The sequence below is a fragment of the Macrobrachium rosenbergii genome, chromosome 4 (assembly GCF_040412425.1).
Source record: "Macrobrachium rosenbergii isolate ZJJX-2024 chromosome 4, ASM4041242v1, whole genome shotgun sequence".
Classification (NCBI taxonomy): domain Eukaryota; kingdom Metazoa; phylum Arthropoda; class Malacostraca; order Decapoda; family Palaemonidae; genus Macrobrachium; species Macrobrachium rosenbergii.
Window position 1 is genome coordinate 2,135,001 of NC_089744.1, and position 25,631 is coordinate 2,160,631.

At 41.3% G+C, this 25,631-nt stretch overlaps 1 protein-coding gene across 9 annotated transcripts in view; it reads left to right on the plus strand.

Annotated features, from left to right (window-relative positions):
* l(2)k01209 (lethal (2) k01209) overlaps positions 1–25,631 on the plus strand; it is an 81,813-nt gene that overhangs the window by 36,253 nt on the left and 19,929 nt on the right. For all 9 annotated transcript variants that reach the window (XM_067088206.1, XM_067088249.1, XM_067088223.1 and 6 more), the window contains 8 exons: positions 6,821–6,951; positions 7,848–8,012; positions 11,268–11,374; positions 17,540–17,710; positions 17,876–17,947; positions 19,304–19,465; positions 19,646–19,735; positions 20,497–20,706. In XM_067088206.1, coding sequence (XP_066944307.1) covers positions 6,849–6,951; positions 7,848–8,012; positions 11,268–11,374; positions 17,540–17,710; positions 17,876–17,947; positions 19,304–19,465; positions 19,646–19,735; positions 20,497–20,706 — 1,080 coding nt within the window. In that variant the 5' untranslated portion in view covers positions 6,821–6,848. The remainder of the gene's footprint in view (positions 1–6,820; positions 6,952–7,847; positions 8,013–11,267; positions 11,375–17,539; positions 17,711–17,875; positions 17,948–19,303; positions 19,466–19,645; positions 19,736–20,496; positions 20,707–25,631) is intronic.

The following is a 25,631-nucleotide window of genomic DNA, read 5'->3' on the forward strand; positions in this document are numbered from 1 at the left end:
TGTTACACCTTTCAAACTTGTACTGTTAATTTCTGTTTCAGTGTTGAATGGCCTCAGTTGCCCCAGTGCTTGGCATGTACAGGCAGTCCCTGGTTAACGACGATCTGGTTTTACGAGGCTTGTCTAGCGATGAAAATCGCAGATTTCCGCTTATAGGCACTGATAATTGGATATTGGTGCTGATATATACCTAACAGAGGCGCCAATAACCGAAAATTATTATCACATCCTCAGAACGGAACACCCGCTGATAACCGGGACTGCCTTTATGCCTAAAATTTATAAATCAATTAGTCAATCAAAGAAGTCTGCTTCTAAGATCGGTACTGTGCCTGTCTCTTCCTGAGTTTCTTCGGACTCTTAGAAGGAGACCGCCTCCGTTGATCGTTCTGCACAGGATTTGGGAGCATCAGGTGCTCGGCTGAGCCGAGTCATGCCGAGTAAATCAGAGAGCGCCAACAAGTCCACTCCCAGTCAGGCACAGGTGCGAGAAAAGTGTCCAGACATGCCGGTGTCTTGGCACCTGCCAGCACTGCTTCTAGTGCCAGCCCTCGGACCTGAGGGTCCGAGCACCCAGAGAGGCAGAGAGGAGGTCCCCTGTACAGTCTTCTTCTCAGGAGGTTTCAGCCTCAAAGAAGATTGGGGCACGGTGTGAGGACGACTCAAGTTCACGTCAGCAGATGCCCGAATAATTGACTCCGGCCAGCCCCTGATCACGTTTGCGTGATCATCCCCACTTGCCCGAGCCAAGTGCTCTGGGTACACTTGAGTGAACCTCTCCGCTCTCCCCAGGACAGCTCTTTGCCAAGGCGTAAGAGCTCTCCTAGACCCATGCCGCCGTCACTGGGTTGGTGACCGCCCACGGCCTGCCTCCCCTGCTGGTCCGTCTAGCAGCACAGGTAGAAGTGCTCAATCCCCCTCATCTCTCCCCACAATCTCCTGGGGTTTTCACCAGGAGGCATGAGCTGGACAGGAGGGACTCTGACAAGACTGCTTCTTTTTGAAGTCCTATTATGAAGGCCTACACCCCGGGTTCAGTTCTTGGACCAACTCATTCATACACTCAAGTAATCAAGGAGGGATCTTGGGGTTCTGCTGAGGTTCTCCCTCCTGCAGGGAGAGTAGATCGGGAGGACAGCACCCTAGAAGGGCTCGAGTGTCCTCTTCCCCAGGATGCAGAGGACCTTTGCATAGGTCATTGTGCCAATTCGTCAGCACAAAGATCTCGAGGAAGGGACCATGGCCTCTTCTGTCGTGCTTCAAATCTTTTTGGGATCCAAATTAGGAACCAAAGGCTTCGATGGAGTTGCCATGTTCTGCCTTTTCTGAAAAGGTATTTGATTGAGTAAATATCCTCGTATTTGGGCAGGAGAATTCTCTCCGATCGAGTGGTTTAGAGAAGCTTCTTCCCCCTCCTCTGCCTCGGCAGAAGCGCTTCTACATACCTGTGGGTTGACCTGGACCTGGTTCGTCTAGATCTGGGTCTTTTGCTGCAGCAGCTTACTGCAGAAGGGATCTCCCTCTCGCAGCAAGAAGCAGCAAATCTAGAGGCTGTCACTATGACAACTTTCCAGACCTTCCTCTGGCTGGATTGGTGGTCCTTCACAGTATCCAAGGTTGCCGCCTCCTTGGGTTCGATCACCCTGGAGAGGACTCCATCGTCAGGAGACTGTGCCAGTCTGACGGTAGGGCTGTTTCGTACCTGGCTGTCAGACTACAGACTGTAGGCCTGTAGGGGAGATCAGCTGTTCCTCACCATCTTGAAGATATCTGGGAAGAGGAAGTTGAGGAAGAGAGGTTGTATCATCGCTTTAGTCTGCTACCATCTCCTCACCTTTTTCTTCGGGTGCTCGCCCAGGAAGGAAGGGATCTCTCGTTGGCTCACTGTCTCCGGACTCAGGGACTGTATCAGAAACCTCGCCGAGGTATTGTGATTTGGGAGCCTGAGTGCTCGAGTCTCCAAGATTTGTGTATTCAGAAACAGTTCTGGGAAGTCTTTCATGACTGGTGCTGTGCCTGCCTCTTCCTAGAGTCTTCTTCGGACACTTGGGTAGAGGATAGTCCGGAGGATTGTCTTCAACTTGATTCGGGAGCTTCGTCTTTGGGTGATTGGGTTTTGCCAAACCTTGAGTTCCCAAATCTGCTGGAGAGTCCACTCCCCAGTCTGGTTCAGGCCCAGTATGAGAGGTGTTGCAGCATTCAGGTGCTTCTTCACCTCGTACCGGTACTTCTTCAGGCACTTGGCCAGGTTCCCGACCAATGCTTCTGACATGAGGGTTTGAGCAGTTGGAGATGCTGAAGAGGTCCCCTCCTCAGTCTTCTCTCAAGGAGGCTTCGGCCTCGAAGACGACTGAGGCTCAGTGTAAGGTGCAGACATTGCTGAAGACAGTATCCTCAGTACCCTTTAGGATACGTATTTTAGAATACATATCAGTCTTCTTCGGGGAACAGGAGACGACTTCTCGACTTGGCCGGTCTTCTTAGGGGAACAGAAGACAACTTCTCTACTTGCGGGACTTGGTAGTCTAGCTCAAGTTTTAGAAGCTCGACCCCATACTCAAGCAGAACACTTAGTGACCTGTCACTCTGGTGTTGCGGCCTCAGTCCCATATCAGCAGTTTCAGTGAAGAATTCAGCTTAACAGTAACAGCCATCCTTGTTCACCTGTCGCCCTTGGAGAATTGGGTCCCCAGGAATGGTTTTCCATTGTTCCCTTCAGCAGAGAACACAAGGATTCTTGTTTCCAACAAGAGACTCTCTATTCTTTTCCATTCCTTCGGGAAAGAAATGAATTAAGAACTAGTCTACTGACTAGATGACAGGAGCTTCATTGGAGTGTCTCTGCACACTCCCCTTCCTGTCATGCCCCTGTTCGCAGGTACATTGACTGAGGGAAGAGGCGCACACCTGGAAGACTTGCTTCCTTCAGGTGAGCAGAACCAGCACGACAAGCATCTCTACACCAATTTATGAAGCTCGGACAGCTTCATTGGCTTTTCCAGAGACTCATAATCTTGGTAAGCTGCTCTGTGGTACGGATGAGCGTCAGTACCCCCTTCACCGCAAGAGTAACTTCTGTCAACAAAAGGGGGGGGAGCAGGTTTTCCTCCAACTTTACAGGTTGACGATCCAAATATACAAGTGGGCAGCTGCACACTAGCAAGCTGTTAGCCAGGTATATCCCAGGGCTTCGAAACGTAATGGCAATGAAGCTCATCACCAGTGTCAGGTGACAGGGGTTTGGCCCTCTTTTGCAGACATTTCGCAAGATTTCCCAATCTTTGGAGACTCCATGCAATAATCATCAGAAGATGTCAATGTACTATGCTATCGTTCCACTTTCTTGGTCACTGGCAGAACATCTCCCAACCCATGGAACAATCTTCAAGCCTCAGAAGAGGCAAGGGATCTCTCAGTGGCTTCTCCCTGTCTACGGACATAGGAATCATGGTATGGGGCTCTTCGGAACCCTGTGCTGTGAGAGCAACAGAGGCCAGGTCTCCATGGACACCCATGCCTCTGACACTGGTCCTAGGAAGTCATCTTCCCGGGCTGGTGGAAGAACCCACTACCAGTGCACAGGAGTCCTCAGGTCTCCATGTATCGGTGGCTGCTGTTGTACGGGTTCCATGGAATCCTGTGCCTCAGGATTTTCAGGCACACGGTTCTTCTGGACACCAGTGTCACCAGAGGTACACGGGGCTCTGATAAGACCCCTTTGTCACCAATCTCTGCCTTGGGAACCTTTTCCCCGGGCAGGTTTAGGTTCTTCTGCCGCTGCACGGGGTCCCACAGACTTCCATGGCACCAGTAAGGTCCCAGGTCTTTGGACCAGGGGCCCGATTTACGAGAGAGTGAAGGTCCAACTCTCAAGTTCGACCCCCCCCCCCGGCATGTTCTTGCATGGGAACAGTGCCAGGGTTCCAGACAGGTGATGTAACCCACAGGTAAGCTCACCTGGGGAAGGAGGTCTCCTGCTTTGTCTTCTTGTCTGGCTGGAGGCCTAGGCCTCCAGCCAGACTATGGCACCCGAGGAGATACGGTTCTGTCATGCTTGAGTTTGTCCTGGAACTTGTAGCAAGACTTTCGAGTCATTTAGTCTCACCTCGAACTGGTTAGTAGTACTTGTGCAAGATACTACTGTTTCCAGTTAGAGTGCCTTGGTACTGTACTGTTTCCAAGAGGACTCGACATCTCAAGCCTGAGTGTTGATGACTCTTCTTTAGCACTTTTTCGATAAAGAAAGTGTGTTCATACAGGTTTTCTTTCTAGCCTCGTAAGGGTATCGAACGAGCATTCTCCTCGGCCAGCATGTGGCTATGAGTTCTCTCCAAGTACCTCTAGAGGATAGGGACATTGGTACATCCCTCGCACTCCAGAAGAACCTGTCGGTTTTTCAGGTATTAAGACAGAAAATGGTGTAGGCTGTCCACTGTCATATCTTTCTACCTGCAGGATGCTGCCCACGGGTTTTGGGACTCTTTTTCCCTGAGCCCCTGAGCCCTGTGGCGGCTGCTCAACAAGTTGTGTGGCTTGCCCAGATCCCATTGCAGACAGTTTGCATCCCGCCTAAGGTGTTCTGTGGCAAAGAGCAAATGTGTGGGGAACTGGCTCCCTCCCTTCTCTCTTTTTTCTCTCCTCTCTCAGAGAGAGTTGAGTTGCCTTCCATCACTTGCTGGTCAGGCGGGTCATGCAGGTGAGCCTACATAACTGAGCACCCTGTCTGTAATCTTACTTAGATTTATAGATTCAAGTCCTCCCCCTCTCTAGCAAGGGGAGAGAGGGGCTGATGATAAAACAAGCCTACTGGTTATCCTAGTTTTATTGTCTCTGATGCTCTGGGTTCGTCCGAGCCTTTTTCGAAGCAATGTTGCTAGACCCACATTATTTTGAAGGCCCAGATGTCTGACAATTGAACACAGTCATTCACACTTCTGTTCAGTTCGTCAGAGGCTTGTCTCTTCTTTTGCTCTTATATGACCAGGAAGGAGTCCCAGGTGAGGCAAACTCCAGTCATTTCAGAAGCTTACTCAGAAGCCTCCCTCCAAGACGTAAGTCTTCCTCATGTAAAGGACCAAGGGCTTGTATATTGTGTAGGAACAAATCACAGATTTTAAAAGTAATTTGTATTTTTCCTAACTATAAAAACCTGAGGTTCTTTACATTAAATTCCCACCTCAGCCACCCCTCGTTCTGCTTCCTGGGCCAAAAGGCAAAGTGAGTGCATACTGACTGGGTGGTTGGGATTCCCACCTGTAATCAGTAGTTAACTATGTACTTCATCACCTTGTTTAAAGTTAAACAGCCGTGTTCCAGCTCCCACTGAAAGTAATTCCTAGTGTAAATGACCTCAGGTTTGTATAGTTAGGAAAAATACAAATTACTTTAAAAATTTGTGATTTCAGGTTGGTAGAAATCAGTGAAACAGGAGCATGGAGTTATTGGAAAAAGCCTAGAAGTAAAAGACCAGAATTGTAAGTGAATTTAGCAGGATGAGGATTTTTGATTTTCAGAGAAAAGTGGGCCAGGTAGTTGTTACACAGGCACTTGACAGATAGAGGAATGCCTATTTAGTTCAATGGAACAATGACAGTAACTATGTATAGAAAAGAGCTATGATGACAGCTTGAGACATCCTTTCATGTTACTGTACTTTGCATTCAGATTTTAATTTAGAATGGAAAGTTGCATCACGTGGTTGCTGGCCTCATGGGGTGCAGAAAAAAAGCAGTATATTTAAGGTACAGTTGATTACTGTGCTTACTTATCAATAAGGGAATCATAGATATGAATACAGTATTGTGCTGTTCAGGACATTGTTTAAGTTGACTGTTCACAGTTTGTGTTTGTTAAAGGACCATAATATAATCCTTTTTTCCTTGGTACTTCGCCTCGTTGGATTGTATTGCTGACAGTCAAAGCATGTGGCTCTTCCTGCATGGCCCTTTCGTTTATCTTTGATTTTCTACAGAAAGTTTGGGATATGCCATTAGATTCAATTTCCTTGTAATGAAGCTGCATTACATGACTATACTTGATACCTTCCAGGTCACTGAGATGTCATTGCTGAGTTGTAAAGTGACCCAAGTCATATAGTTCTTACTTGGAGTTGGCTCTTTGTCTATTCAGTGACTATAGTTGAAGTCTTGGGCAAATCTTTAGTAGATTTTGCTCTGATCTGCTACTGAATTTTGCAGTTTAGTAGCTTGCTCCCTTAAATTTTCAGACCAAGGGAAGTAATGATACTTGGCTTGCCTCATCTGACTTATTTTCTTCATCTTTTTTTTATAAAGTAACAATACCCAGCCCTCTGTAGGGATAATCTGATATAAAAAGTTTGATGATGGGTAACAGCAGTTAACAAATATTTTGTTAATTTTGCATTTATCCCATCTGAGTAAGACTTGTCACATATTCTGAGAGGAGAGTAAGAGTACAAGAACTATAAGCAGTAGTTTGTCTTTGTTTAGTTCAGGCATGGTATTTTGTTGACCCTCAAACCTCAAATTATTGGTAGGCTGCTCATTTTGTCTTGAATTTTAGGAATATGTTGTTTTGATTGTCATTGTAACAGTGTTGTAAGTTACTGAAGTTCAGGACAATGTCTTGATTTGTGTTTTTTTTTTTTTTTTGTGATCTTCAGTATTGTAACAGGAAGATTTTAAGGAAAGTAATGCTGCCAGTAATGAGGATTGAAGGTATTGTAAATGTAGATAAATGTGGCCATGTATCAAGATATTGCCAATAAAAGTAACTTATTTTTTTACTGAATTCTATTTAGTTTGTTTGGTTAATATTTTTATATCATGTTCTCTATCAGTGGAGGAGAGGATAGCGCTGTGTCACAGATGAAAGAGGATGAGGCAAATATGGACATGGGTGAGAATGAGGAAACTCAGCCTACCACCCCACGACCGCCGTCAGCTGGACCACAACAGAACCCAACACAAGGTAGTCTTCCATGTATAAATACTTCTCTGGAGAAAATAAATGGTCGTTAAGCTTTAATTACAAAATTATTGATTCATGCTCATTTCCTATAACTATTTTACACTTTCCTTCGATTGTACAGTACGGGTATAGGAATCTAATGTACCGTACTTTGTCATCCAGTCGATTGCTTTACTCTTGTAAGTCCTATTATGATATATGTTGTATTTTGTATTGCTTTTAATTTATTTGAATACTGTATGTGGGGCTTTATTCTGAAAAGCCCTATTTAAGAAATTATCCAGACGTGCAGTTTAAGATTTTTTTTTTATTAATGGTTCTTAAGAATTGATTTTCTGTTCTTTATTGCTAGCCCAAGAAATAGCTAGTATTTCCATCCTCCCCAAAAATAAAAATTGTTACTGATTATCTTTGTTTTGATAATTCATGTAAACAGGTTCATTATTGGGAAATCATATCATACTCGGTTAAATTACCAGAAATATGCGGAAAATAGCGAGCGAGTAGAGTTTATGTATTTGCTTAGAGGAATATGACATTCTTTTAAAGGTTTATTTTCAGTAATCTCAAAAGTTGATGAGTTTATATCATTTTGAAAAAATTCTAAGAGATGAGTTTTCCTGTCTTGAAATATTGCAGCAAACTCCACCTGTCTTGAAATATTGCAGCAAACTCAACACCAGTGTGAGATTCGGGGCATTCATTATGTTGCTGTTTGTGGCTGAACACATCACTGTATAATGTATAATGCTGAGCTAAGAGATATGTAAAAAAAGCTGCTTAATTTGTCAGTGATTTTGTTCTAATAACTTCAGTGTTTTTAGCAACCACAAATAATATAATGTCAAATTGGTGAATTTTTTCTTTCGTGTTATATCCATATGCTATTATTCCAGGTGCAGTGAGATCTCCACGAAGCCGACGCCAACGCACAACTTCTCAGTCGCAAACTACAAGAATAAGGGAGCCTATCTTACGTGGCCGACGTAGAACTATCTACACTGCTGGTCGACCTCCTTGGTATGATTGTCAAGGACAGTTGATTGAGCCTTTTGTCATAGGTAGGTTGTTTCCTTTTGTGAGAGAATTGTCTGAAATAAATTGTTATGCTATACAGGCAGTCACTGGTTATCGGCGGGGGTTCCGTTCCCAATGGCATGATGATAACTGAGGCTGCTGATAATTGGGGACTGCCTGTACTGTATCAGGTGTGAACCTTAACGCTGCCACTAATGTTCAGTTATACTTGTGCAGTTATGCCTGCACAATCGGCCTGCAGAGGCAAAACTGAACATTAATGTGAACAACCTGCACAGTTTTTCTCACCTGCGCAGGCGGCCTGAGCAAATAGCTCATCTCAATCGATGGGCCTCCGGCCAAACTGCCTGTGCATGCGCACTTCAACATTAATGTGTGGAGGCAACTCTTTTGGCGCAATTTGCTTCCCGTCCTAGGACAGATATTATGTGCCAGTCAGAAGCAATGTTGGGTTTTATTAAATTTAAAAGTGTTTACACCTTAAATCATATTTACTTGTTTTTTTTAATAATTGATATGGAAGTGAGGAGAATTTATACGTATTTATAATTTTACAGTTTTTCCGCAGGAAAAATAATTGTGTATAGTGGAGGCTGAACGTGGCAGCAACATTCCTGAATGTCTTGTAGATTCCATTGGAATATACTGTATATGAATGAGATTGCTTGGGCAAGTAAAATGCAAAGGCTATTGTAACAGATTAAGCCTGTGCATGTTTATTCATGGTTATAAATTGTATATGCAATTCAGTTTTTAGAATGAGAATAAATATTTATTGTGGTGACATAATGTACAACAAGAATAGGCCTATACAGTATTGTATCTATTCACGATTGTGGATCATTTATGTAGTTCATTTTAAAAATGAGAACAAAATAATATTCTGCTTTCTGATGAAAACATATTAAACAATATTATACTATGTATGTTTATTCATTGCTCACACCACATGTAAGCCAGTTTTGAAAGGAAATTAGACAAATCAACACAAAATGAAACAAAGGAGCAGTATTAAACTATAGATGTTCACTTGTAACACATCATAAGAAAGTCATTCTTAAAATGCAAACAAATTAGTATTAGGCATTTTAATGAAACAGAAAAACAATATTAAAGGGGTTTCGCATGGTCAGACATGTTGGCCAACATGTTGGACAACAGGGTGTTCGTGAGGAAGTCTGACCGTGTGAAAGGGGTAAATATGTTGGACGGAAGTCTGATCGGGTCTGACTTTTGTGGGCGGGGCTTGCTCATTCATGTCCATGTATGAATGCCTGAGCACGCATCAGTCTCAAACCGTCATACATATTCAAATCTGAGGGAGGTAACATCTATAGCAGCTCCTTCGGTGACAGACTGGGCCTATTATTTTCAGAATGAGTAACACATCTGCTGTTAAGGACAAGGAATTCATTGACATGTATAGGAAGCATATAGCTCTGTGGAAGATGAAATCAAAGAATACTCTTAATAGGAATTGAAGAAATAAAGGTATAGATAAGTTGCGTGAAAAGCTAAAAGAACTTGACCCTCATTGCACACGGGATGATGTGATGAAAAAAATCAATTGTCGCCGTAGTTCTTTTCGAAGGGAACTTCGAAAACATAGCTCTAAGAAGTCAGGCAATTCAACGGATGATATTTACAAGCCCACTCTCTGGTATTTTAACAACATGATGTTCATATGTGATCAAGACTTGCCATGAGAGTATATCAAATTTGGATTCTACCAGTATTGAGGAGGAGGCGAGTTTTAATGATTAGGCCAAAGCTGGGGAAAAATTAAAGTTGAGTGTTTAGATCACTTACCTGAATTTTTTTTTATGTTACTCACCATGCAAATTTAAATGAACAAAAATTATTTGAGGGGGAGCTAGACAAAGGTTTAAATAAAACATTTGAATCATGATTAATAATTTTCGTAATTATTTTGGAAAGAAAGATGATGGCACCATATTTTACTCACAATTTTAATCATACTGTTTGTACAGGTTTGGAGGTGTGCTTTACTCTTTAGACTAGGCCTAATTTACCTATTTTCAGGGGTTACATGAAGTCTTTTTGCCATGCTACTTCACCCTTATTAACAAAGTAATCCATAATTCTATCTCTTAGTTCTTTTGTAGCTTGAGGGTAATTTCATGACCCTTGTCCATTTTGCAAACCTGCTAAATAATTAAGATCTGCAGATAAACCTGGCAAAGTAATTTACCTTTGCTCTATCTTCCCTATGAAAGCACTCCTCTGGGGAATAATCTGAAGGGCATATAATTGCACCAAATATAGAGCTTTATCAGATTGACTGTAGTTCTTCATTGGAGGGGTGGGTAGAGCTTTCGGCTAGCACGCTGTTGGCCCAGCGTTTGACTCTCCGAGCGGCCAATGATGAATTAGAGGAATTTATTTCTGGTGATAGAAATTCATTTCTCATCATAATATGGTTCAGATTCCACAATACCTGTAGGCCCCATTGCTAGGTAATCAGTTGGTTCTTAGCCACGTAAAATAAATCTAATCCTTCGGGCCAGCCCTAGGAGAGCTGTTAACTAGCTCAGTGGTCTGGTTAAACTAAGATATACTTAACTTTCAAAAAGACTGTAGTTCTTGCTTACATAAATCAAGTTCTCAAAGATCAAGTCAGATCTGCAAAAAATGAGAATGCATATGAGTGTAGCCTTATTACTGTGATCATTTAATATTGAGATGATACTGTTTAATTGTAGTATTGCTTCCAAAATGACTGCCACATTGAAGTAACTTCCAGTATTCAGATAGGTCACACTCGTCTAACTGAATAACCAAACTACCAGTCTCAGACTGCAGTGTGTGCAGCAACTCTTATAGTCAAACATGTCTTTAGTGATCGTGCAGGTGTCAACTAGTAATGTATGTTAAATATTGAACAGATCCTTGAGAGAAATTTTGTTAAAATCTTAAACATTTTCGGTTTATCCAATTATTACATTTTTAAGGAGTTGCAACATATTAAATATACATTATAAGGTCTAATATATTCCTTAAGGACAAATCCTTTGAGGCAGCCTTATATGAGTTAAGAATCTTAGCTCAGTGGTCGGGTTAGACTGATAATAATAATGATTATAGTAGCATCTTGCTGTGATTTCAACCCTCGTTCAAGTACAAATTTTCTGGTCCTCAAGGCCAGCTATGCTGTATAATAATCCAGATGTGTGTCTGTTTTTTCCATAACTTGTCTACTATACCCTGTACATTTATTAAAAATGGATACAGTAATGAAATCTTGCTTCTTTTCTGAGGTGTGTGTGGTGGTAGTGCCTCAGGGAAGACTACAGTGGCCAGAAAAATTATAGAGGAACTGGATGTGCCATGGGTTACTCTCCTTTCTCTAGATTCTTTCTATAAGGTGGGTAACAGCTTGTTTCCCTTTCTCACCTAAGCATCACGCTTCAGAATTCTGTCTTTACCATATTTCCGCATTATTTGTTTTATAACAGGCGCATAATATATTTTACAGTATAAAGCACTTTACTTTGGTTGATTTTTTTAAAATTTAAGATTTTTAAAAAATTTATCGGGATATGGCTGTAATATGTAAAGGAGTGAAAGACATCATGCACATTAGTTTTAGACCACAAAACTCATTCTTTGCCCCTTGCATTTTCCTTTCTTTCAGTTTCAAAAAATCAGATGCCTACCATCTTATGATAACTGCTGTACATGAATGGAATTACTGTACTGTGACACAAGGGCTTTTTAGCAACCTTCAAACCCTTAAAAAAATCAAAGTGAATACCACAGTTTTGCAAAATATGGAGATTTAGTTTATTTTTGTCATCACCAGACAAAAAATCTCTGAAAATCTATTCTTCTCTTATATAAAAATTATGCTGACAGATAAGTCTAGGCTGGTGAAATTGTAATGAAATTAGTTAAAATATTGAGTTTGAAGTTACGTTGTATAAGTTTTGAAATATGGCCTACTGAAGCTGGAACAGCCTGACCATGGCCTGATGCATAACAGTGTTGATTGTTTAGACCAAGGTCTCAGAACCATGAGTCAATTTTGTCAGAATTTCACAGTAAAAGTTATTTTAATTTGTAGTAAAAACAGTACTGTATGTTGTACAGTACTGATCAAATACTTGTATGAGAATTTTGATGAAATGTGTTGTAGTTATGTTGAATTCTAAACCCATACCTAGATATATTAAAAAAATTAACGTTTTTTCCAGTTTTCATCATTGTTTTACCAGCAAGCTCCCTTAAGAAGTTGTGGTGAATTATCTATGAAGATGTACAAAAACAGTTGCTATTCTTCCTGAGAATATTTGTTTAGGCTTGAAGTCCATAGGGCTTAGACACATGAATTTTCTGATCAGCTAAAGAATTAAGGAAATGGTTATTTTTAAATGATAAAGGCCCTCAGTAAAATCTCTTATTGCCTAATTACCATTAACCTTTACGTAAACATCTGTCTCATACTGTGTTCTACGTCAGTATTGTGCATCTTGACTAGAATTTATGGATTTATACAATTGACTTACCAAGTAATTACATAGCTATGAGCTTCCTACCTACGGCAGCCTAAAAATTCAAAATTTGCGGTAGCGCTAGTGCTTGTTCAAGTGCAGGTACATGCCCTGCCCACTATTGGGGACTGAGGAACAACCATGAAGAAAGCTTCAATTTGTTATCTGCCGGCTGCTGAGTAACATCGGTGGTTTTTTGGCGGCCTACCTCATCGTTTTTTGGATAGATGGCCGAATTGCATTAATATGGCCATTTTCCATACATAGTGATCAATTGCTTGCCCTTTAGCTGCATTTTTCTCAGTTTCTGGATAGTTTTCCGGAGTTTTTGGTGAAATACTATGTTTTCGTACTAGCGCACGTAGATTAATTATCCTTGATTGACTTATTTAGTTAAACTTAGGAATATCTGACTCTAGGTCTTCGAGTGTTAGGTTTTGCATTGAAGGATGAAAGACTAGGTTAGTGAAGTCTTGCTATGACTCTCACACTAAGTGCATAAAGTGTAGAGGGAAAATTTGTGATGGGGAAACTACTTGTTTAGAATGTAGAGATTGGGACAGTAAACAATGGAAAGTTTTTAGGTCTCATCAAGAAAAAAATGGATAAAGACAGGAAGAGAATGGTGCCTATTAGCACCAGAGATAAAGCCAGCTTAGATCCTGTAGAAGTAGCAGATCTTGAAGATATTTCTGTCTCTTCTTCTTCTAAGGTCTCTATATCATCTCCTATTCTTATCCCCTCTACTCCTATTTCATGTACTCCTGTTCCAGGTTCCCATGCTCCCGATCATGACACTATTGCCAGCCTTGAATCAAAGTTCGATAAAAAGTTAAGAGCCTTGAATCAAAGTTCGATAAAAAGTTAAGAGTTTTTAGCAAACACTGTGATGGAGTTAGGGTCTTCTTTTAGAGCCTTCATGGAAAAAGGCAATGCCCAAAGTGTTAGCGCAGTGCAAAGTGTTGCGGAGGTGGCTGCCCGTCCCACTGGTACTCCTAGGCGAAGGTCCCTGTCCTGCTGCTCGCACTGGGAAGAAGACATACCAGAGGCCCAAGGGAGGCCAAGGGAATTTGCATATGGACATCGCCCCCTCTGTTGAGCCTGTTGCCCGGTCCCATGCTACAACTGAGCGCCACTGGAAAGGCGTTTCATTCAGTGTTCATCGTTTGTCGTCGGATTTCTTAAGACTCTGAGCTGGACTCGAAGCGTCAGCAGCATAGATCTGTCTCCTGACTGTTGAAGAGACACTCTGCTGTGGCGGACAGCTCCCCTCTGCCTGTCAAGAAATACAAGGAGGCTAGTGTTAGCCCTCAGCCCTCCTGCAGTTTCGCGGCGCCTCCCTCTACATCTGCTCGTTCAACTCCATCGGTCTGGGACAGTCCGGACTCCATCTCACACTGACACGATGCACCGACTTGGTGCCAGTCACGCCTCAGGCGCATTCTTCGACTCAAGAAGAGGACTTGTCGCTTGCTCCTATTAAATGACAATTAGATGACCTAATGTCATTCTTGAAAAAGAACCCAGCTGTCGCCAAGTCGAAAGACACCTCCTTGTTGCCAGTTTTCTTCCAATGATGAAGTAGGACAGGATTCTTCCCCTTCGTCGTCCTACTCTGCCTTATTGACAGTTTTCTGGACTTCTTCACTCCTGTTGTTCCAGTATCTCCTAGTTCAACTTTCCTGATGAGGAAACTTCCCTCAGACAATGCAAACCTGCTGAAATTAGTGCTCTCTTCGCCGGTGAAAAAGGTGCTTTGAGAAATAGATGTCTGGCTGGCCTCGAAGAGGGATCAGGGAAAAGCAACTTTTGCTTTTCTGCCCTGCAAGTTGGTCAAGGAAGCTAATGTTTTTATGAAACCAGAGAAGCTCCTTCTCTGGGAGTTTCTGCCTTCTCCCAGGGAACATCTCTGGCCTAATATATGTGACACATTGGTCGGCCTTTTCCGCAGCAAAAGCAGTGTTCTCCTCCCTGAACTAGACCATGTGACCAGGAACTTATTGAAGATTTTAGAGGTGAGTAGTTTCCTCGACTGGACTATTGGCGGGTTGGCCAAGAAAATGGAGGATTGTCCTTCACTAGCAAAGGATTTCATGACAAGACTGGTTGGGAGTACTATCATGTGCAGATAAAGCAGTAAGGGACAATTCAGCGCAACTTCGCCTCTCTCTTTTCAATGTGTGTGCTGAAAAAGAGAGAATTATGGTGTTCATTCGCCACCAAAGGGGTGACCACTACTCAAAAATTGGCTCTGTTGTTTTCTCCTATAAATAAAGCTCATTTGTCCCCTCAAGACTTAGTGCAAGAGATCTTGACATCGCTTCAGAAGAAGTCTACAAATGATCTGCTGGCACAATCTACCAAACGTCCCAGAGACTCCCTGACCGTGACTACGAGGTCGTTCTCTCTCCTCCAATCCTAACCCTTTTGTGGGGGAAGACAGAAGATCCAACCCAGACCTTGCTCGAATCTGCGACCTCCTTCAAGATCTATTAAGAAGTCATCCTTCAAGCCAGCAACCAAAAAGTGAAGTTCTAGTCCTTCACGCTCCGTTAGGAGCCAGAATGCGCCTCTTTTGGAGAGAATGGAGTCGAAGAGGTGCTGATCCTTGGGTGGTCAAGGTATTGAAAGAAGGTTATGCCATTCCTTTCAAGGAGAACCCTCCTTTGGCCACACTCGCTGCAAGACAAGAGGAACGCCAACCAGAGGCAGTATCTATCTGCAGCGCTCCCTTGCCAGGTAAGGAACAACAAGCATTGTATCAATGCTGGCAACTTTCTATGTCAAATTCATTATCTTATTTAATGTTTTAGTATAGAGTATGTCCAAAGATCCCACCTTCTTCCAGTGTGGAATCAGCTATCAGCTGACATTTTTATGATAAAATTTTTTACTGCTGGGGTAAGTCACATATAAAATGACATTTTTATATATAAAATAAAGTCATTTAAATGTCATTTTTAAACTGTAGGAGAGAACAAGAGAAAAAGGAAGCAATTCTTTAGTTTTTATCTTTAATACATTATTGTAAGTAATTATATATAAAATTTTATTTTAAATTATAAAAATGTAATTTTAAATAAATCAGTGTATGAAATGTGGACATGAACAAGTTATTCAGATTTGTTCCAACAGGAATATGAAATAAATGGAAGTAAATGAAAGGGTTGCTTTAGTTTTTATCTTTAAAAGTACATTATTACAAATTACTTTTAAGATTTGTTATTTTTTTTTAATACTGTACTTGCATTTTAATTTCCCTGTGGTTGTTTATCATAACCTCTTTGCCTATACAGTAATTATCCGTTTTCTACACTAAAAAGTTATTCCAGGCATTTCAGTCTGATTACTTGAAAATGGAAATTGGTTGGTATTGTTGCAGTGTCCCTGAATCAGCAATTTATTATTTATGGGGACATGTTGAAGCAAATTATTCAGATTTGTTCTTCATTTCACTTGGTGTGTTTTCATCCTTACTGAGTAAGTTAACAGTGACTGTTTCTTCAATTGGAAAATGAGCATTGGTCTAAATAGCTTTTCTTTGGGTTTGTTCCTATTTGATGAGAAAGTTTCAAATTTACTTTGGTAATTAGCCCCAAGTAGTTCCTGTAAACTAATGTATATAAGCTCTTATTGCTTCCTGCCTTCCCCATTCTTCCCTCTACCATATCAGAACTGACCCTTCAGTTAATGACCCTGCATGGCTATGACTGTTTTGATCGCTCATGTAAGGAATGACCCTAATGACTGTTTTGAAAAGGAGAGTATCATGCCTCTCACTCAAAATTTGACTTTTATGGTCAGGGAAGATTTATTTTTTTTGCTGGGTCCAGTTTCATCTGACTTGTGATGCTGTATGGGCTTTCATTTTAATTTCAGCCTGTGGTTGTTTATCAATCCTTCAACCTCTTTCATGCCTAAAGGAAAATGCATGAATTTTGAATTATGGACCGTTTTCAAATCTGACACTTTGTAAAGATTATTCCAAACCAAATAAGAAAGTATTTAACAGAACTTTAAAATTATCTATGAAAATGGAAATTGTTGTTTTGATAAAAATTTGATATCACAAAAAATCATTTAGAAAGCTGTCATGCAGGAGACTGACATCAGTGCCAAGTAAGGCCAACAAAAATTTATTGGAAATGTTTGAAGTGTTCTACAAGTTTGAATTTTAATTTTGTCTTGTGATAATGTATCCATAAAGTTGAAATTTATTTTACCAAAATTGCCTTTGTTTCAGAAAATATTCACTTTTTGAAACTCTCAGTGAACATGCATTGGCATTTTTTGGAATAGTTTGATTTTAATTTTATAATGTATATAAAGTTGAAATTTATCCAAATTATGTTTCAGATCCACTTTTAGTGAACATGCTTGGCATTTTTTTGGAATAGTATTTAGGATATGGAAAATATCCATCCTGTAATTTGACACAGATTAAAGAATTCTATGCAGTTATGCTTAGCTAAATCTGGAATCTTTTAGTTTCATGAATACAGTGCTGTGATTATTTTATCCAGACAATATTTCTATAGATATTCAGTGTTTCTTAAGCTTAAATCAGAAGCAAATTTTATCCACCACTTAAATCTATATGAAACCTGGAAATCTTCTGATGCACAATGATGTGAACATCCAGAAAAAATATGTAACCTTGGCCATCAAACATCTGGTATATCCACATGGTTTCCTGAGACTTTTGAAGGAATTTCTTTCAAAGTTAGCCCATGGAACAAGTTTTGTCTTTTTCTTTTTGTGCCCTTTCAGAGTGTTTTTTACATGTTCCAGAATGTGAATTTCTAAATAAAGGAGGATTTGGAACTCCTTTATGACACAAATATAGCTTATGACTGGAGGATTGGATGATCTCCTAAAGTCATTGCACAAAGTGAAGATCAATGGAGATAAAGTAGGCAGATCTATTCTGAGCTCTGTAATTTTTTATAACAATAGTTTATGCCCTATGAGTATAGTTCTAGGTTTACTGGAAATCTATGGAAAATATTTGAATAATTAACTTTTTTCATATCGTGCAGGTTTTAACGGAGAAGCATCATGAAGAAGCAGCTAGAAATGAATATAACTTTGATCACCCAGATGCCTTTGACTTTGAGTTGGTGGTTAAAACCTTGGGGAGATTACGGGAGGGGAAAAAGGTGGAAGTGCCTATATATAATTTTGTCACTCATCGTCGAGAAACAAAAACGGTAAATAATTTGTTACCATATTTTAGTCTTATAATAGTTTGTGTGAGTTGTATTTTTAAGTCAAATCTATCTTCTTTCAATGTGTTACTGAAATTTTAGGATATGATATCTCTCTGTTCAAATGGTTAGGTATAATTTTTTTAAATGATTTTTTTTTATTTCCAGAAAACCATGTATGGTGCCAATGTCATAATATTTGAAGGAATTCTGGCATTTTATAGTCCAGAAGTGCTAAAGGTATGTATTGTATATACTGTATGCCTTTTCAGTAATTGATATTTGATAAAGTTCCTTCATACCTGATTTACTATATCTTTGTTACTCTTTTCAACACATTATCAATCAGAATGTTTTTAGGTTAGGAAAGAAGTTTGTTGGTTATGTTCTAGTAGAGGACATGTATTGTTTTAGCTATGCTCCCAGGATGTTGTTGGACTGTTGTTCTCCTTTCTTAATGTCAGCATACTCCTAGGACCTTTTATCTTCTAGACAGATTTGATGAAAGTGGTTACATCCTTTTCTCCAACAAGAATTCTAATTTAGCCAACCATCAATAGTTATCATTTTTCCCATCGTTCAGTGCCACTGTTTTGGGCAAGGAACTTTCGTTAGCTCTTATTTAGTTGAGGTACCAGTTGCTACTCTGCTCTAAGCCAGAGCTTCTACATTTCCTGTATTGCAAGGCTGTGTGATGGTTTTCCTGGTAGTTCCAAAATATGGTAAGTAATGAAGACTATATTATAGTCTACAGTACCCTGGAGGTAGTCTACCAGTTGTGTGAAAATCTGACTCATTCTTTCTTCCCTCTCTTAGCATGTATGTTATTGCACTGCAGATTTTGAGAAAGATCATTAATACTGAAGTGCAAATCATCAAATTTACATTTAATGGTCTCAGGTCATTGATTGATTACATGTAAACTGCAGTTTCTTTATGCAGTCATATGAATGTCTGTCTGTTTATTCCATCTTTCTCTCTGACATTGTGTATTGTTACATATTTTATTCCAGGGGTTGAAGAAGTTAATATCCCTTAATACTGTATAACGAGCCCTGTAAGGGGTAGTACCATCAGTGCACCTCACACAGTGCACTGTGGGTACTACTTAAGATTCTTAATGATAACAATACATGAAAGGTGGCGATAACAATGTTGGAGATATTTACGTAAAACATTATCATGAGAATCTGTGTTTCTCTCAGCCACATGGTTGTTGTTGTTCAGACCATGCAAGCACAGCAGAATGGGGTTAGATGCAGAGTGCTAGGATGAAGGTTAGAGTGGAAGCATTCTGTTCTGCTAAAGTCAGGTGTTGCAACTTGGGTAGTCGTAGTACATGAAATGAGGCAACTTATGATAACTGGTTTTGAATGAATAATTTTTTTTCTATTATAAAAACTGCATTTATAAGATAATCAGAATTTAAGATACAAAACTTATTTGGAAAAAGAAGTTTAGAACATAAATGCATATCGTAGGGTCTGTTGTTTATTTTTCTAGTTTGCGACCTGTTGTTTTAATTGTGTTAAGATTACTTTTTACTGTATATATATTTTGTTTTACTGTAATGTCAATGTTTTATGTTTCTCTCAGCTCCTAGACATGAAAGTCTTCGTAGATACAGATTCAGACGAAAGATTAGTTAGACGTTTGCGAAGAGATATTGCTGACAGAGGAAGAGAGCTAGACGGTGTCCTCAAGCAGTACTTTAAATTTGTCAAACCGGCGTTTGACTATTACATTGCTCCTTCAATGGTCAGTATTCTGCATTCTTCAGTTGTATCACAAATAATATTTACTGTATACAATTGAAAATTTAAATGATTCTTGTAAATAAATCTGATATAAGAAGTGAGGACTGTGAAAATGAAGACTTTGAGGTAAATATTGCTCTTAATAAAGTTACAGTTAAAGTTATACCTGCCTTTTCATCAGGTTCATGCAGATATCATTGTTCCTAGAGGTGGTGAAAATGAAGTTGCCATTAACCTCATCGCCCAGAATGTCATGACACAATTACAACAGGTAAGCTAGATTCATTTGGTGTTAATTTTTCACTGGTTGGATTGCAATTAAGAATACATTGTAGCTGATAAAGCTGCTGTGTGATATTTTTCTGTTGAAAGGGTCTTGTTGGCATGGAAGATAAATCATTATGTATAAGGTCATGCATCACTTGATATCAGGGTATGCAAGACAGTACAGTAAAACCTCATTATTCCAGATTTTTCAGTTTTCTGGTTTAACCAAATTTGTTTCATAAAGTATACCCTAGGCAAGTTGATATTAACCTAGTTTGTTTCATATAGTCTGGTAGCCTAGGCTCACTAATAAACATACCAAGTGTTACCAACACAATTTTGCATTATTGGAGGGTCATGATACTTCATAGAAATATTTTATAAGTGAAATATGCCTAGCAGTTTTTTTTTTTTATACTAAATAATTCATCTACTGTGGTTGCCCTGACTTGAGTTTTCTTGTAAGCAGGTATCCGAGACTTGGCTTATTTCATGTATGTGCAAGGTTAGGCTTTAACATCTTTCATAATAATGATCATAGGCCTAAATCTCTAGGATTCTGTGAATAAGCTTCTGCATTTTATTTTTACTGTATTCTCTATGACAGAGTTTTTATTTATTCTGCTTTAATAATGTATTTTGTTTATGTGTTTTTGTAAAGGATAATAGTTTACTAGCATTAAATACCATACATGTCATGTGTACTGTACAGTATATGGTTTAAATTTAACTGTGCATATGTATTTTTTCCTTTTATTTTTACAGAGAGGTTTTAAGCTTCGTGAAAAACTAGCACATGCCAACTTAGGCATTGTTAGACCAAATTCCCTCCATCTTCTGCCATCCACACCTCAGATTCGTGGACTACATACATTCATACGCAATAAAGATACCCCGCGAGATGAATTTATTTTCTATTCTAAGAGGTTAATAAGATTGGTCATTGAACATGCTCTGGCAATGCTGCCATTTACGGTAAGTATCAGAGCTAATGCTTTGTGGGGATCACTGAGTAAAATATAGTTAGTTATACCTGCATGGTGTTGACCCCTTGTGGCCGGGTGACATATATATATATGTTTACCTTATAGCTTTGGGGTGGATTCTGGGTCACATATATATGTTCAAGAGTTTGTGCCATACAGTATGAATGAGTTGTGCTGGAAAAATGTTTCATGTGCCTTAAATCACTAGTGGCAACTCTTCAGATAGCAATAGTACGTGAGTCAGAGTCGGGTAGGAGAGATTCAGTCTTGCTTGAGGTGGTATAGGAGAATGTTGTGCCAACTTCCTATCCAAGGTTGACTGGTAAATATTTTACAATAAATATACTGTACTCAGAATTTGTTACTGATTTTAGTTCTTATCTAGTATGATATTGTGTGAGCTGAGATTATATTACAAAATAAAATCAAATAAAAAATATTAGAAAAAAACACATAGATTGGTAAAATTAGCATACTTTTACGACTTGGAAAAGAAGCCCCACGCTTGGTTGGAAATATTCATTTTCAACTTCTCCTGGAAGGCACAGAAAATTTTCTAGAATTTTTTGTTCTTTTACCATGTGCTTATGCATATCTTCCTCTTTCCATTGATTTTTTTTTTTTTTTTTTTTTTTTTTTCAAGTGGCCATCCTTAAATTTAGCCTGAACTGGGAGGGTTAATGATATTGTTTGCAAGATCCTTCCCGCTAATCTGTTCTCAAAGGTTTTGGAATGTGGTCATCAACAGTTGCCTTGTTTTCATAGTTTTCTCTAAACTGATTTTTACTTCTTTAGAATTTGAAAAATTTCAAAAGTCCATCCTAATATTTTGCTCAACTCTCTTCAACCTTTTTAAAAAGCAAAAATATTGATCTTCTGCTGGAGCCTTCATCTAGAGTGATGTTCTCTTCATTACCTTTCTGATCACAAGTGGATAACATTCTCAGAATGAAATAAAGCTACATCAGATAGAGAAGTCATAATTTAATATTGCAATACACTCCCTGAACACCTGAATTAACCCTGGTCACCTACCAGTCCGAACTACATCCCCATAGCTTTTACCCACTAAGTGGGTAATTAACTGTCAGCGTTACCAACGCTTACAGGAAATCTTGTCAAATGAGTTGCTTTTTGTTCGCCATGCTGTGTGGGTATGTCCCACATCAGGCGAACTTTTGGTCATTTAGCCCGACCCCCATTTCAGAATTTGAACATCAGACCACGATTTGGACTGTTTTCAATGCATTTTCTCCTGGATGGATACTTTATTGATGGGATTTGGAACTTCTCTTCCGATTTTGACTTTGGGACCGGTACTTTGGACTCAATTGGATGAGTCAAACAAGAAGATGTTGTCATCTGCTAGCGCTGATACTTCCACTTCGTGTACATCTTCGACGACAGAGCCTTCTACTGCTGGAGATGCTGACGCTTATCGGCCCTACACGTCCTGCAAGCGTAGGATGAGTGCCCTCAAACACGATCGACATTCTGTTTATATTTTATGTAGGAAGAGGCTGTGTAGTATCAGTCAGATAGGCAGCGAGTCTTGGTCGGTAGATTAGATGGAAGAATTATTCAAAAAGAAAAGTTAGAGGACAAGTTACTAGCTGAGTATGTCTAGTTTATTGTTCTAGCTTTATGACTAAATTAACGGGATAGTCTTCAACTTTATCTTCGACTTCGTCTTCTGCTGCCTTCTCCCCTTCTTCCGAGGCTTGCTGACCAAAGAAGAGGAAGGCTGCCTCTCCCTCCCCTAAGAAGTCCCGCCATTGGGCTTCTAAGGGGCTGCCTCCCTTCATGGGAAGGCAATGGAATCTCTTGTCGGCTCTTCCCGGCCTTCGGGCTCAGGAACCGAATTGCTTACCCTAGGGTCTTGCGTTTCAGGAGTCGTGGGTGTGCAGACTTCGGTTTGCGCTCCCACCGCCATTCTAGGGGTTCCGCTTCTAGACTGGTGATGCGTTGGGTGCTCAACTTTGTCGAGTCACACCGAGTGCTTGAGAATCTTCTAAGTCTCATGCATCCCAAACCATTGTCGGAGAGACCTCTCACCATCCCATTTCAGGCACAGGGCGAGAGAAAGAACCAAGACATGCAGGTGTCTTGGTTCTTCCTGCCAGTACCGAGTTTTGAGTGCTCGGTCAGTTCCGAAACAGTGCTCGGTCAGGTTCCTATCCTGGTGTCTCAGTCCCTAGGGTTCGAGCTCCTGAGGAGGCAAGGAAGAGGTTCCCTTCAGAGGTCCTGTGGGACTTCTGAGGTACTACCCCTCTTCGGAGAGGCAGTGCATTCTCTCGTTTGGCTCTTCCCGGCCCTTGGGGTTGGGAACCGATTCGCATTCCCCATTGGGGTCTCATGTCTCGGGTGCCTGGAGTGCGCAACCTTTCGAGGCTGCGCTCTCGATTCCAGTTCTTAGTAGTCTGCGTCTAAGACTGATTCTGTGCCTGTCTCTTTGGTTTTCTTTGGAAGCTGAGAGGAGCTTACTCCCGATGATTGTTCTTACGAGATCTGGGAGTCTCGCCAAGCGCTTGGACTCCTTGGAATCTCAAGCATTCAGTGAGCGCTCGGACTTCTTGGAATCTCAAGTGCTCAGCGAGCGCTCAGATTCCTTGGGATCGCAAGCGCTCGACTAGTGAGTCGTCAAATGTCCGGGATTCTATTGAATCTCGGGCACTCCCCAAACCAGTACTAGTATGTTTGCTCTCTGGTCTGGTTTAGGCGCAGGACAGAAAGTGTCGAAACATTCAGATGTTTCAACACTTCCTGCCTGCTTTGTTTTGAGTGCTCGGTCAGTTCCGAAACTCATGTCTTGGACCCTTGGATTCGAGCACTCGGGTTAGCAGACAAGAATCCCTTTTAAACCTTCTTCTCGAGGGGCTTTATCCTCGGAGGAGATTAAAGCATGTCTTGAGGACAGTGCTAGTTCACAGCCAAGCTTTCCCAGCTCGGCTCGGCTCAACCATCCTTGCTCACCCAGCCACTGATCGCATTTATGTGATCGGTTCGGCTTGGCTCGCTCGCCCAGCCCCTGGTCGTGTTACAAGACTGGCTCAGCTTGCTCGCCCAGCCCCTGATCGCATTTACGTGATCGGCTTGGCTCTTGTGGTCCGGCTTGCTTGCCCAGTCCCCGAATACATGGTCGGCTTGGCTCGCTTGTTTTGGCAAACCGAATGCCATTGAGGTTCTCCGTCCTTCAGGAGACTCAGCTCAAGGGAACTTTTGCTCTCTTCAGGTTAGCGCTTCGCCGTGGTGTTAGCGCTCTCCTTACTCCATGCTGCCATCATCACCTCTGGTTGATGATTGCCCGCGGTTGGCCTCTCCTGCTGGCTCTTCTAGCAAGACAGGTAAGAGTGCTTTTCTCCTCTCCTCTTCCCTCAAACCCTTTCGGTTGCTGCCAGGGGATGCAAGTTGGATACAGAGGACTCTGACGAGTTTTGTTTCTTATCGAAGTTCTGCTACATGGATCTGTGTCTTGGGCTTGGCTCTCGGATCAGTTCGCAGTGTATCCAAGTAGCTGAAGATGGTTTCTTGGTTCTAGCAAGGTTATCCCTCCAAGGAGGAGAGATTGGGAGTGTCGCGCCCCTGGAGGACGCAAGGGTCTTCTTTGGGATACGGACACCCTCGATTTTATTTTTGCAGAGATCATCATTGCGATTTGTCAGCACAATGATCTCAGGGAGAGGACCACGGTATCCCCATGTGAATAACACTTCACTGCTCCTTGCAGTGGGTTTTGTTGGGGCTACCACAGTCCTTGCTTGCTATAAGGGCTTTCTCGACCAGATGAATGCCTTTTCCCTGGACAAGGAGTTCATTTTGGTCGAGCCACCCAATCAAGTTCCTTCCCCTTCCTCTTCCTCAAAGAAGCGATTCTTCTTGCCTCGAAGGGATCTTATGCCGACTAGCAGATTGTCCTGGCTCTGGCTCGTCCGGACTCAGATCTCTCACTGTTTCTCTTTGACATGAAGGGTGTCCCCTCTTGCAACAAGAGACAGCGAACCTGGAGGACACCGCTATGGTGTTCCTCCAGGCAGTCTCCTGATGAATCTGTGATCCTTCACTTTTTCAAGGCTTTGCCTTCTCGTATGCGATAATTCCTGAAGAGGACTCTGCCTTCTAGAGACTGTTCCAGTCTAGTGGTGGGTTGACCTACTCAGCACCAGACAGCAACTTGTGGGCAATTCTGGTGCTAAGAAGAGAGACTCTGTCCTGATTCCGATCTCCAGTCTAGTAAGTCCTGAGTCGTCACATTCCCTCAGGAATGGACCTTGACTTGGTTCTGTCTCCCTCTTTCACAGAAAGTAGGTAGATACCGCAGTAGTCAAGGAATGTGCCAGGGCAACTGCCTTGTCCTCTGGGCAATGGCAGGCTAGCCCCTCCTCAGCCCCTAAGAAGTGTCAGGCTCCAAGGGCACTCACAGAACATCCAGCCTTCCTCATTCTCTTAGAAAGTGCACGTACGTGTGTCTCTTTCAACCCTCTTTCCAATTGGGAAGAGGCCAGAGGGAGGAGAGGAAAGGAGAATGCTCGGAATGGCGTTCTCCTCCTGCTGGTCTCTTGATGAAGGAATTACTGTCAAGCCATTGGACTATATGACAGCAACATGGGCGAGACCTGGCAGTGGATATCCTACAGGAGAAGTATCTGTTTTCTTCCAGGTTTCAGCCACCTTTCATCGAACTTCTGTTCCGTCTCCTCTCCCGTGTTCCTGACTTTGGGAGCAGCCAGTCTGGCTAGAGCTAGTCGTCTTTGGTGTCCTGTCATCGCTGCAGAAGCTGTCCCGTCGGGCAGCTTCGCCTTTGATTCTCTTCCAGGTCTTAATCCTTTCCTCCTCTCTTGAAGGATGAGGGAGGATTTAGGCTGGTGCTTGATCAACAGGAACCTCAGAGTGTGTCTGCATATTCTCCTTGTGACA